Genomic DNA, 13,676 nt, shown 5'->3' with positions numbered 1-13,676 from the left:
TAGAGTTCTATCATTCATAATCTAATCCTATATTATTAACCAAACTGTTGTTCACACAGATACGCAGCGAAAGTGAATCTCCATTCGCCCAACTTGCCGACCAAGTACCCGGATAAGGAGCGCGACGTGTACCAGGCAACCAGGAAACACGACCAACACCTGGGCAGGCACTACCAGCCCTAGTTTTCCAAAATATGCTGTTAAAACTTTTTGAAACTTTCCCGAGAATTGTAATTTTAAAAAGGTAAGCAAGGCTTGGAACCGGTTTTTTCTTCGTACAAAAAATACCGGTATTATTACGTTCTTTTTCGTTATTTGGTTTTTTATTTCAATTTTAATGGGACAATGTAATAATACGAAGTTGTTACCTAAATACATGATTTAGTCCTATGTAAAGAGCATAAAATATTTAATAATATCGGGCCATATCGGGGTTTAGAAAAAAAACCGGCTCCGAGCCTTGAAGGTAGGTTCCTGTTTTGAATAGATTCGCGTAGGACGTGAGAAAATTCAGAAGTTTCCGTGTTAAGGTTGTTTAGCAATTTGAAAACTTGGTATTAAAAAAGAATTGGTATTTGCACATAATGTACATGGCTGTCGAGTTTAATACCTAAAAGCGGAGAAGGCTAGAGTCTGACCCTCTGTTTGTTCTATTCAATCGGTGCAAAATTAGGTTAGACGGGGTCTAGTTGGCACTTTATGTTTTACCTGTTAGGATTTGTGTAAATATGTACCCCCTTATTCATAAACGCGCTACAAACCGCAATTAGCTAATAATCGTTTGTCCTTATCTGTCATTTTGACTTATGTATTTGTAAGAATGGGATAAAACATAATTTAACTAAATCAGGCTCGTAAAGTTTTATGAATAAGGGGGTTAAATAAACTGTATATAATCATTCTTTGATATGTATATTATCATTATAACAGAATTTTATAAATAATATATAAATGACGCCAAGCGTCAATCTTGCCTTATTATGGACTAGCTCAATTTTTGAACTGTATTATTAGTTGAAATTAAGCAATAAGAAGCCAATTGTGAGTAGGTAAGTGTCAATTTTATGAGTAATTAATAAATGTTAGATAAAAGATTATGTTTTATTTTTATTAACTCTATTCGACACAAAACCGGACATGTGCGACTCGGACTCGCCCAACGAGGGTTCCGTACTTTTTAGTATTTGTTTATACAATATTGGAAAAGGGTTAATGAAAGAAATAATCCCTATTGAATTCTTAACAAAATGGTTATATAAACTTTATTATTAATTTCACATACAATATATATACAGTGGTACTACTAAACGAAATTAATAACTAGCTTAAATCTAAAATAGGCCCCTGAGGCATTGTACCAAGGATGCTGGCGGCATTTCCTCGCTGTATCGCGATGCTGATACGTTGTGCGAGGTAGCCGCCAATGGTTATATAATTTTTTTTGATATGATGGACCATATTCATGTTAATAGCTAATTGAACTTCGACAAAATTTAACCGATGAACAAGCTGGTTTTCCCCATACTATTTCTTTTAGTACTTTCACGTACTATGTTATATTGAATTTCAACAAGTTAATAAATTAATATGCTGAATCAAGGCTGAATCTTACCATAAGTTGCATATAACCTTTTTTGTTTAAAGGACCATGGGCAACTTTGTATGGAACCTGGACCCAACGCCAACAGAAATGAGAGTAAGGTCATTAGATAGGTATTTCTATGTACTTCATTTTGTTCTATGGGCACCAAGCGGAATTCCATTGCAAAACTGAGATATTGGTAATTTAGCAATAATGTCGTCACCCTTATTACCTAGGCAATAGAGACTGAGTAAGTAAATTAATTGCTGCAGGGTAGATGTTCGCGCACCGCAGGGCGAGCACACCGAATGATTTGCCGCGCTCGCCCGGCGGTGGACTCTATTGCCTAGGCAATAAGGGTGACGACATTTTGACTAAAATACCAATTACTCAGTTTTGCAATGGAATTTCGCGTGGCGCCCATAGAACGAAATAAAGTACAGAGAAATACCTATCTAATGACCTAACTCTCAACTCTGTTGGTTTTGGGGCAATTTTGACGCATAGTCCTTTATTAAGGATTATTTCTTACCTTGACACTTTTTTCCTAAATCTAATACTTTTCTCAAAAATAAAAATAAAACCGGCCGAGTGCTACTCGGACGTGCGCACGAAGGGTTCCGTCCCATTACGCAAAAAACGGCAAATAAAATCACGTTTGTTTTATGGGTGCCCCACTTAAATATTTATTTTATTTTGTTTTTAGTATCTGTTGTTACAGCGGCGGTGAAAAATTTCAACTGTCTATCTATCACGGATAATGAGTTACAGCTTGCAGCCTGGTGACAGACAGACGGACGGACAGACCAACAGCGGAGTCTTAGGGCCAGTTGCACCAACCACATTTGACAGACTGATCAACGTCAGCCGGCGCGCCCCGGCGCTTTGCTATGAAACTTTCCATACATAAAAATTTAGCGAACTCTTTAACGATACGAACAGTTTGGTGCAACCGACCCTTAGTAATAGGGTCCCATTTTTACCCATTGGGTACGGAACCCTAAAAACCGTCAACCGGGACATATTTCATGCTGAAATGGGGGGTTGCGTCAGGGGGAAAGGATGAGAGGGGATGGGCACTAGAGGGCGTAAAGCACCATACCCAAAGGTATCATACTACATTCATGAATGCTGACTATAATTTGTTTGTCTTCCTATACATTAGTTAGAACATAACTTCACCGAATCAAAAATCTCTGGATCTATTTTAACCTAAAACTTTAATTTATTACGCATATGCCTGCTAGACCCTTTATTCTAAATAGCATCGTTCGTAGACGTTTCTGCTTGTTAAAAATTTAAATTACAAGCGGTTGCTTGTAAAGTATAAAAAAAATGAGAAGAAAAATAAAATGTTTTTTTTTTATATAATGAAGTATAAGGACATGATGTAGGTTAAAATATAATTTTGTTTGGTTAATCTAACTTGAACAGTTTACAAAATATGTCACTTTCAATGATACACTGATTATTTTACATAGAATAACTCGAAAACAAAAGAAGATCGAGGACTGATATTAAGCATAGATTGTTCTTAGGACCTGCCAGTACACCACCTGAAAGAATGACCAAATCCGTCGTTGGGGGCACTTCTTGTTCGCTTAGCCTGCTAGACCCTTTAAAAGTGGTAAAAAATACTGTCTTACGTGAAGTGTAACGCTCTTACGGTAGATGTCGCTAGGGTCCCCTTGACCCATATGGTGGAAAGATTTGCTGGCTATGGATGAGGTCTTGGTGGCTCTGGAGTATCGATCCAAAGGCCGTGAGTTCAAGTCACACATAAGACAGTAATTATTCCACTTTTAAATTTATTCTAAGCTCAACCACTTGTAGTTAAGGTAAGGACGCTAATCACGAATCATTTAGTACATTGACGCGCCTGCCCTGTTCCCACTCATCTCTATTGCACGCGTACAGTTACCTATATTGCTGCCTCGCCCATGATGCCGGAGGGCAATGCTGATAACACACGGATACCAAGTAAGTTTATTAATAGGTTTTGCAAATTAACAAAAGAATGGTGGATGAATAAAATTACGCAGTAATCTCGATTTCGCCTTCATTATAATTTATTAATTTCGATCGCCTTCACTTTGTTAATAAATCAACGTCATTTCGTTTTAGTCTTAGTTTAATTAAACTTTATGAATTGAATGGTACAAAACGGAGAGAGCAGGTGATAAAATTAAATTTTAAATGGCGCTGACAGATTCATGGATACAAGGCGTGTAACGGTCTTGTTATTTGTATTCTCCCTACGGTTAATTCGTTCTCTTTGATGTCTACGGGGCAACGTAGTTTTAATGTTTTACTAAAAAAAATTACAATCGAATCCAATACTGACTAGCAGCGATCCTGTTATAGTCCGGTAAACATTCCGTCGGGCCCGCGGCCGATATGACCGGCTGCGCGTTGTAGATCATCTTGTAGGCTAAATCCTGCAGCTCATACGTCTGCAAGATGTCCACGGCATGTCCGTAATCCTTCAGCGATGGCCGCATGCCCCTATACAAGATCTCTTTACCCATAGAGACGCTCGAGTTGTAAGCGCCTGCTCGTTCTTTATACAGCTCCAACTTCGTCGCCCACTTCGCACGCATAGCGTCGCTATTTTTCAAATAGCAACACATAGATTTCAAAACATCCTGCCAATTGTGTAAGAAATCTTCCGAGTCCATCTTATCGCACACGAAGTAAACTCCCCAAAGACCGACGTCACCAAAAGTTATGTAAAAGCTCTCGAAGCTATTACAGAGTTCCGTGTCAACGCAACGCATGGCGAGCTCCGGCCACGCCCCGATCATAGAGTCCGACTTACTCCAAGATCCGATAACATTCTTAAGTATTCGCATAGACATGTAATCCTCGCTTAAAAAACCAGGTGCTTCAAAAGCCACTGCCACATGAACAAATTCTTTAGAATCGTCACGGAAAATGACAGAAGAGCCTGTGTATCGACTGCCGCCACGGTCGGAGTCCGGACAGGTCGTGGGCATGGAATTAAGCATGTTACATACGTCGGCGAGTATGAACCCGTTGTAAACGGGAGCAGAGCTTGCGAACGCCAGTCTCCAAGGCTGGTAGTGAGAGCTCATGTACGTCTGAACCATGCTGCTATCAAATCGGGCTATATTCGTCGACGACCCGACCACCTTCTGACCAAGACTCGTACCTTGAAACGCTGACTGTATCAAGTTCTCAAAAACGATTGTTTTGAAATTCCTGTCTCCGTCTTGCAGCTCTAGGCAGATATTGTCTTTTTCTCGTTCGACCTCGCAGTCGTCCAATTCCAATTGGTCGACTATTCCGCAGAGTAGGAGAGTAGCAGTCTTAATCCACTCGGGATTGCACGTGACGGTGAATCTTTGGTACTCCTGCATAGTTCGAGCGTCCAGGCGCGAGCCGGATGCGTAGAAGTTTTCTAGCCTGCAAGTTGAACCTTTGAAAGCCATGTGTTCTATAAAGTGGTTTATTCCATTGTATTCACGATTCTCGTATCGCGGGCCTGTCTGGATGAAGAGGGAAATGCAGGCGAGAGGAAAACACGTCTGCTCAGTGCATACTCTAATCCCATTGTCTGTAGTCGCCATTACAGTCTCAGGCTCGTAATAATCTGCAGGAAGTGGACATTCTACATAACGTTTGCTTGAGAATGTCAGCCGATGAACTTTTAAAAGGTTTCTAGCAATCCTGTTCATTGTTTCAAAATAAAGATTATATAAGTTTTTCGGATACTGACGACAAAATGTCAATGTTTAAATCAAAGAGTATTTTTTTAATCATTTATTTGGAGCATAAGAGTAAAGCATGGAGTATAGATTTGGTATAGATCAAAGGCGTGTTCAAAGAGTAGTATGATCTTCGAGCAACACGGAAGGGAGGCGGCATTCGCACTATTTCCCTTCTGCCGAGGTACAAGATTAGCGCGTCAATCTAATCTAGCGCGGGTAATAAAACTAGTTGCACTTGGATTTTTCACTAGACCGAGTCCAGACGCGCGCGTGAACACTGCTGCACAAAAATGCCTGTTTGCTCGGTTTTTTGTTATAAAAAGAGGTCGGGGACATCAAATTTACAAAAAGAAAGTGTGAAATGTAACACACTTTCTTTTTGTGTAATATTGTTACACAAAAAGACATGTAATATTTTTTTTTTTACATATCATACGTTTAATTAAAGCCTGACAACAGTTTATATAACCCTGAGATAGTGTCGCTGCAAACAGCTTACGTATGGCAATAATGTGCGTACGTCATGTATAGTCGGGGTAGTGGGCATTGGCTTCATGTTGATACTCGTATAATGTCAAAACATTGATTACAGAGAATTCGGTTCTTTCAATTTACCTATTCATCAAAATCTGATTCTAAATATTCAATATTTATATATTCTTCGTTTTCTGACTCTGACGAAGTCTGATTTTCATCAGATGTTGTGTCGCTTTCAGGACCACCAACCTCGATTATAAAACGTTCAGTCTCCAATTCGATTATAGGATTTATTATTTATTATTTATTTATTATTATTTCGAAACGGCGAAGAAGAAGAACGACGCCAAAGCGAGGTCAATAATAGTGCAATGCTTAGGTGATAAATATATTGAAATAGTAAAAACATGCACGACCGCTGTTGAAATGATAACGAAATTAGAAGATATTTTTGAAAGAAAAAGTGTATGTAACAAACTGAGACTGAAACGCCAACTCATCATATTGAAATGTGGCTCTAAAGAAAAACTACAAGATTACTTCCTGAAATTCGACACCCTGATAGGAGAATTGAAAGCTATTGGATCCGAAGTAGACAAAATGGACCAGGTATGCTATCTACTCTCATCACTACCCGCAGCGTACGACAATGTCATCACAGCGATTGAAACGCTAATCACAGATAAGTCAGACAGCCAAATCGAAGTAGATACAGTGAAAGCTAGATTGCTAGACGCAGAATTGAAGCTAGGCCAAGAAGACGCCACCAACATTAATGAAGAGGCGTTCCTCGTATGTCACAGATGTGGGAAACACGGGCATATGATGCGAGACTGCGAGTCATGGACTGATTCCTACAATCCTCACTCATTCCAAGACGGACCACCGCATAGAGGCTACCATCGTGGAAGATCTCTATCCAGAGGCTACCAACGTCCCTCCAGATTTAGAAGCAGTTCCGGCCGCGCACATGCTCCACGCTACCATGGATCAAGATCATCAAGCAACACAGCGTCAACCAGCGATGACGTGATCGTGTCGTTCACAGCGTATGAAGCGTTCCAGGCAGGAGTACACGGTCATCCAACTAATGGCCATCTGCAATTCATCGTCGACTCCGGTGCGACAGAACATCTTCTAAGGTCTGAGTATCAAGAATATATGTCAAATGTAATAAAATTGGATAAAGTTGTCAAAATTTATGTTGCTAATGGACAATATTTAACATGTAGTCATAAAGGTACATTATTTTTAAATTTTAATGGCATTCCAGTGACAATTGAAGGGCTAATAGTTCCAAATCTCTCTCACAACTTGTTATCTGTCAGAAAATTATTAGAAAAAGGTTTTGATGTCAAGTTTAATAGATACAATGTGTCAGTTTACAACAGAACTTACAATATTATGGGAAATCTGATAGGAAACCTGTATGTTATACCTTTGCAATTAGACACTCACAATTTAGGTATGCTGACTGCAAATGAAAACATTTGGCACCAGAGACTCGGTCATGCTAACCGAAAACATCTGAGCATCATGAAGCTACCCTACAGTGAGACACCGTGCGGGCCCTGCATGCAAGGTAAGTCAACTAGATTACCATTTTATCCCACTCCAAAGCCACGTTCTAGACGAATTGGTGAGCTTATTCACACTGACATCTCAGGTCCAGTAAGTACCCCTACAGCTGATGGTGAAGTTTATTATCAAACCTTAATAGATGACTACACACATTTTTGCGAAGTACAACTACTGAAAAGGAAGAGTGAAGCTACACAGAAGTTAATTGAGTACATAAACAAGATTGAAACACAAACTGGCAACAAAGTTCAAAAGATTAAGTGTGACAATGGAGGTGAGTTCAAGAATGAGATCCTTAGTAACTTCTGCAAGGAGAAAGGCATCATTATGTTATACACAATACCTTACAGCCCACAATCGAACGGTGTGGCGGAACGTATGAACTTAACTATCTACAACCGAGCCAGGACTCTTTTGGTTGAGACAGGACTCCCAAAGACACTATGGGGTGAAGCAGTCAGGTGCGCAGTTTATCAGATCAACCGTTGTCCTTCCTCAGCTATCAATTTCCATACTCCAGCTGAAATGATGATTGGACACAGAGATTTAGCCAAGCTGAGAGTATTTGGATCCAAAGTGTGGGTACACATTTTACCAAGACAGAGTAAACTTGAAGAAAGAGCAAGAACTATGATATTTGTAGGATACGCCCCAAATGGCTATCGTGTATGGAACCCTGAAACAAATGAAATAACAGTAGCAAGAGACGTCAGGTTTGATGAGACTCAATTTAAATATGAAGAAATAAAGCCAAAGAAAAGAGAAGAAGGATATAGGTACTACAATGATGATGAACAGGAAGAACAAGAAGATGAAAATAACAGAAAAGAACAGCATGAAGATGAAAATGATAAAAAAGAACATGAAGAAGATGATAAGTATGAAGACAGTATTCAAGAGATTCAAGATGACAAAAATGGAAGCGCAGAAGAAGATAAAGAAGAGAATAACGAAGAACATACGGAAGATCCAGTTGAATATAGAACAAGGTCAGGAAGACAAATAAAGAAACCGAAGATGTTACAAGATTATGACTCAAACTATGCAGCATACTGCTTACTATCCGGAGATCCTGAAAATTTTGAAGAAGCTATAGAAAATGAAGAGTGGATAACTGCAATCACCAAAGAACTAGACTCACAAAAGAAGTTAGAAACATGGGAAGAAGCAACATTACCAGAAGAAAGCAAAGCTATAGACACAAAGTGGATTTTCAGAACAAAACAAGATGGAACTAAAAAGGCAAGACTCGTAGCCAAGGGTTTTCAACAAAGTAGCTCTTACAACAACTATGCTCCAGTAGCTAAACTGTCAACACTGAGGCTCTTACTGAGTATTGCTGTTCAACTTGATAAACCACTAATACAGCTAGATGTGCCAACTGCATTTTTAAATGGATACTTGGATAAAGATGTGTACATCAAATGCCCAAAAGGTTTAAAAATAATGGAAGGAAAGGTGCTCAAACTAAAGAAAGCATTATATGGACTAAAAGAAGCTCCCAAATGTTGGAATAATAGATTTCATGAATACATAACAGGAAATGGGTACATACAATCAAAATATGACTCTTGCCTATACCGGAAAGGTGAAACATGGCTTTTACTATATGTCGATGACATTTTAATACTTGGAAATGACAATGAAACACTCAATCTATTGAAGAAAGAATTTAAAGTAAGAGAATTAGGAGAAGTGAAGAACTACTTAGGATTGGAAGTCACAAGAAAGAAAGACAGATTGGAAGTGAGACAGAGTGAGATGATACAGAAACTTTTAGAAAAATTCAAGATGCAAGACTGTAAGAAAGTAAATACCCCCATGGAAGTAAACTACAATGCAGATGTCAGCGCAGAGGTAATAAGTGTTCCTTTTAAAGAATTAGTTGGTTCACTACTCTACATATCAACCAACAGTCGACCTGACATAACCTATGCTGTCTCCTATTTAAGCAGATTTTTGGACAGACCTACGGAAGACTTGTGGAAAGCAGGTAAGCGTGTCCTACGTTACCTCAAGGGTACAGCTGACAAGGGCCTACTCTACGTGAAGTCGGAGAATCCTACTCTTATAGCCTACTCTGATGCAGACTGGGCTGCTGATAAGGTGGATCGCAAAAGCACCAGTGGCTGCGTTATCTTTCACGGTAAAAATATTATTTCATGGTTCTCTCGCAAGCAGACTTGCACAGCTCTTAGTACATCCGAAGCAGAATTTATAGCGGGTGCACATACTGTAAGTGAGCTCATGCACATCAAAGGTATTCTGTCAGAGTTCTCACTTGGTGCAATTAATGTTCCCTGTTTGCTCATTGACAACCAGAGTACTATAAAACTGATTCAAAACCAAATTAATACAAAAGCCTCTAAACATATAGCGATTAAATATCATTATATTAAAGATATTGCCAATAAAAAACTTATAACAATTTCATATGTGCCTACTGATGAAAATGTGTCAGATATTTTTACTAAGTCGCTACCAAATGTCAAACATGTTTATTTTGTGAACAAGTTAAATATCATATAGATATTGTATGAATATATATTGCATATATTCTGTGTTTCATGCACAAGCATAAAGTATATGCATAATTGTTTTAATATGTTGTTATAATATAGTGGTCGGCAGACTGATCCCAAGACTTTAGTCGTAGGGCTATATTATATTGTATTCTAGCACAGAAGTATGTGATTTTAAAAGTTGTTTAACTTATTGCTATGTTACTTTAAGTTGTTTAACTTATTGCTATGTTACTTTAAGTTGTTTAACTTATTGCTATGTTATTACAAGTTCTATAACTAGAGTTCTAGACTTGAGGGGGTGTGTTGAGGTTATATTGTTTGTCTGTGGTAAAGCTGCCACCACAAGATGTTCCAGATTCGAATATTTGAATTAGGAGTATGTCTACTCTATATTATCTATGGTTGTAACAATTGCCTGTTGCTCTGCGAATAAAAATGGCTAACGAACAAGACGCGTTTTAATTAAGCCTAATTTTAACATTATCGTCGATCTACATAAACCTTAAATGAAATATTAAAGTTTAAACCAAACAACTAACCAGTTCAATTAAACCGCACTATATAATGTCAATACCGGTCATGTCAACAACCAACTTTAAAACATTGTTTATTGGAATGCTATGTAATCCTTCGTCTTTTTTAAGCTAAGTATTTGATTGCATTCACTACAATTTTTTTCGCATCTTTGGTAATTTTTTTGGCATTTTTGTAATAAAATCGTTTATATTTGAATATATTCGTAGATATTTTCCGTTTGTTTACATCGGTGACATTCGATGACATCCAACGTTCGTTGTCAAAGAGTACTTGTTGCCAGTAAAAGAAATTAGTACCATTGAAAATCCGCAAAATGGCGAGGGTCAAATAAACTGTTGTCAGGCTTTACATTCAAACACAATTATTATATTTTAGTCTCATGTAATTGTTGGATTTATCGATTTTGCTCGCTCAGTACAAATTGCGGATCGGTCGAGCGACAAATCCGACTTCTCATCTCTCAGAATACAATAACATACTTCAACGAAAATGTGTTAGTGTGCGTGTTGTGACACTTGTCACTCGTCCGTACACAAAAAGAGATCGAGGTTTGCAAGATTTGTCTTTGACGTGTGTCATTTTTCTATGTATTTGTGTCGTCATTACAGATTGGATTTTGTATGTAAGTGTGAGAAGTGCGACTGTGGTACGGTGAGATATCGCTTGGGCCCCTCCCTTCCGATGTGTCGGAAGCCGGTGTTGCTCGAAGAGTATAATATATACTGTATATGAGAGTAGGTAGGTAGGTATCAAGTAGGTGTAGGTATTATATTCTTTGGGTTTAATACTTCGTGATCATAAATAGGATAGAAGAAATAACACTTTAATCTATGGCACTTTGACAATACCTGACAGAAAATATTGTCAAAAGCTCATAAGTCAACTATTTTTTTCAATATCACAGCAAAATGCAAAGATTACTACTCCACCATTTCATTCCCACGCTTTCTTTTACTCGCCAATATCGCTATCCAACTACCTTCCTCCAGTACCTTCGAAACCAGCCCGAGCCCCAACATACTCAGCTGTCTAATGGTGTCAATGTTGTGACAATGCAGACAGAGGGATGTAAAGCATGTGTGGGCATATTTGCGGACATTGGATCGCGGTACGAGTTGGAATTCGAGAATGGCATAGCCCACCTGTTCGAGCATATCGTTTTTAAGACTACTAAGTGTACATCAAGGGTGAATATGAGGAGGAAGATTAATGATTTAGGTTTGGTATTTACAATCATATATATTTATAATTCAGATTAATAACGTATGAGCATAGGTCACTTCGGCAAGCCCGTGGAGATTCTAGGAGGACCCTGCGATTCTGGATTGTGTGTTTTGACGTGCGGCTAGAGCATAGGCAAACGGATAATTAGTTAGCGTCATTTAACTCATTTACCGCCGTAGACTTTTTTAAACTAAAAACTATTACACAGCCACCTTTTAGTTTCTGTAAAATTAGAATTCGTTCAAGTTTTGAGAACATGAAATTGTAGAGCTAAAATCAAACTTGCTTGCGCTAAGTAATCGTAATTTTCCAGGCATAAAATTACACGCGTTCACAACTCGAGAGATGGTAGGCTACTACGCCTACTGCCTGCCGGAGAACGTAGGCGACGCCATCACCATCCTATCCGAGTGCGTCATTAACAACGCCCTCGCCGACAACGACATCTGCTGCGAGAAACTCACCATCTACGAGGAAATCATCAAGCAAGACACGGACCCTAAATCCTTAGTCTTCGACTACCTACATTCCACCGCTTTTCAAGGCACCGGGCTAGCCAACACTGTACTCGGCACCACAAGAAATCTTTACAACATAGACCGGGCCCTAACAAGCCAGTATTTGCTTAGAATCATGCATCCGTGTAGATTCTGCTTATGTGCTGTAGGCGCTGTGTGTCATGAGCCGATAGTCCAGCTGGCGAGCAATTTTTTATGTTGGTCCGTACCAAGTACGTGTACGGAAACACTGTACAGATATACCGGGTCGGATGTACGCTACAGGAACGACGCAATGCCAAAAGCGTACGTAGCTTACGCCTTAGAAGGTCCAGCGTTTTCTAACATTGATACGGTGTTTATGGACTTGGCTGCGACTTTGATAGGTGGTTGGGATAAAACACAAATCGGAGACCAAAATCATGGAGTGAGTGTCGCTAGGAGAGCTTCGCTCGGCGACTTCTGCGATTCTTACAAATCGTTCAACATAAAGTATAAGGACACTTCGCTTTGGGGTGTTCAGTTTATATCCTCCACGTTGCAACTGGAAGACATGATTTACACCCTTCAGGACTCCTTGCTCGGTATATGCACGATAGTTACTGAAGGCGAATTGGAGAGAGCTAAAGAGCAATTGAAGAGTAAGTTACTGTACGAAAACTCGACTTGCTACGGCGCAGCGAAAGACTTGGCGACTCACATGTTGTTTAATTCTTGTCAGTGGCAAGCGATACCAGACAGGTTGGCATTTATAGACAAGATATCAATGGAGGACTTCAAGAGTACGTTGTATGACTATATTTACAATAAATGCCCAGTCATCTCGGCAGTGGGCCCCACTGAAGGTTTGCCAGATTATATCAGGATTAGAGGTGGCCAATACTGGCTTAGACTTTAATATTAGCATTGTGCCTTCTGCTCTTTAACGCAGCATCTTGGTACGTTTTACAATTGTTTTGGTGAATGACAAAAGGGTTCTCACGAAATTATTGTACTATTTTTACATCGGCAATTGATACATGTAAAAAACTGTAAAAAGTCACTTGTTCGCTAAAATGTTTAATGATAATGACCCGTATTGCTTTCCGCGACGTTCCAAACTTTAAGAAGATTACGACTGACCAGCAGCTACGTTGTTGTTATATATTTTTTTAACAATTCCTAAATATGTATTAGAAATACAAAAATATTCAATACATTTTTCTTTGTTTTATCTACTGTGTTATTACAATGTAACAAAGAAAAAATCGTTTCCCGAAATCGACACCCGATATAATTAAAAGTAGATAGCGGCATGTTTTGTAGTAGCTGAATTTATAAAACTTGACAACGCCTACCACGTACAATCGCCATCAGATATATCGAAGCGGCCAAGGTGCTCACAAATACCCGAACACGTCGCTATTGTCAGGGCGCTGGAGTGACGATTAATTAGATGGAAACGGAGTGTAGGTACATTGTAATGCAAAATGGGCATTACGAGCTAGGATAACTCTGATGGATATGAAGATCGCAAAGGCAG

General features: G+C 39.0%; 3 protein-coding genes across 3 annotated transcripts in view; 2 read left to right on the top strand and 1 right to left on the bottom strand.

Annotated features, from left to right (window-relative positions):
- LOC134804149 (pyruvate dehydrogenase phosphatase regulatory subunit, mitochondrial) overlaps positions 1-1,080 on the top strand; it is a 42,909-nt gene extending 41,829 nt beyond the window's left edge. Inside the window, exon 17 of the mRNA XM_063777094.1 lies at positions 60-1,080. Within this exon, the coding sequence (XP_063633164.1) occupies positions 60-183 (124 nt within the window). The 3' untranslated portion in view covers positions 184-1,080. The remainder of the gene's footprint in view (positions 1-59) is intronic.
- A 2,591-nt stretch (positions 1,081-3,671) lies between these two features.
- On the bottom strand, positions 3,672-5,295 carry LOC134804082 (cytochrome b-c1 complex subunit 1, mitochondrial-like). The gene has a single exon (XM_063776991.1). The coding sequence runs from the start codon at positions 5,278-5,280 to the stop codon at positions 3,904-3,906; it is 1,377 nt and encodes a 458-aa protein (XP_063633061.1). The 5' UTR covers positions 5,281-5,295; the 3' UTR covers positions 3,672-3,903.
- A 5,933-nt stretch (positions 5,296-11,228) lies between these two features.
- Positions 11,229-13,344, top strand: LOC134804549 (mitochondrial-processing peptidase subunit beta-like). The gene is made up of 2 exons (XM_063777654.1): positions 11,229-11,651; positions 11,971-13,344. Exons 1-2 carry the CDS (start codon positions 11,342-11,344, stop codon positions 13,050-13,052), a joined length of 1,392 nt encoding a protein of 463 aa, XP_063633724.1. The 5' UTR covers positions 11,229-11,341; the 3' UTR covers positions 13,053-13,344.
- Positions 13,345-13,676: the final 332 nt, after the last annotated feature.

This window comes from Cydia splendana, chromosome Z (genome assembly GCF_910591565.1).
Source record: "Cydia splendana chromosome Z, ilCydSple1.2, whole genome shotgun sequence".
NCBI lineage: Eukaryota > Metazoa > Arthropoda > Insecta > Lepidoptera > Tortricidae > Cydia > Cydia splendana.
This window is presented reverse-complemented; position numbering and strand designations above follow the sequence as displayed.

Bases quoted from the DNA above. Each gene is read 5' to 3' on its own strand.
- LOC134804082 (XM_063776991.1), bottom strand. From the start codon at position 5,280: ATGAACAGGATTGCTAGAAACCTTTTAAAAGTTCATCGGCTGACATTC.
- LOC134804549 (XM_063777654.1), top strand. From the start codon at position 11,342: ATGCAAAGATTACTACTCCACCATTTCATTCCCACGCTTTCTTTTACT. The intron at 11,652-11,970 runs GTTTGGTATTTA...GTAATTTTCCAG, and splicing joins GAGGAAGATTAATGATTTAG to GCATAAAATTACACGCGTTC.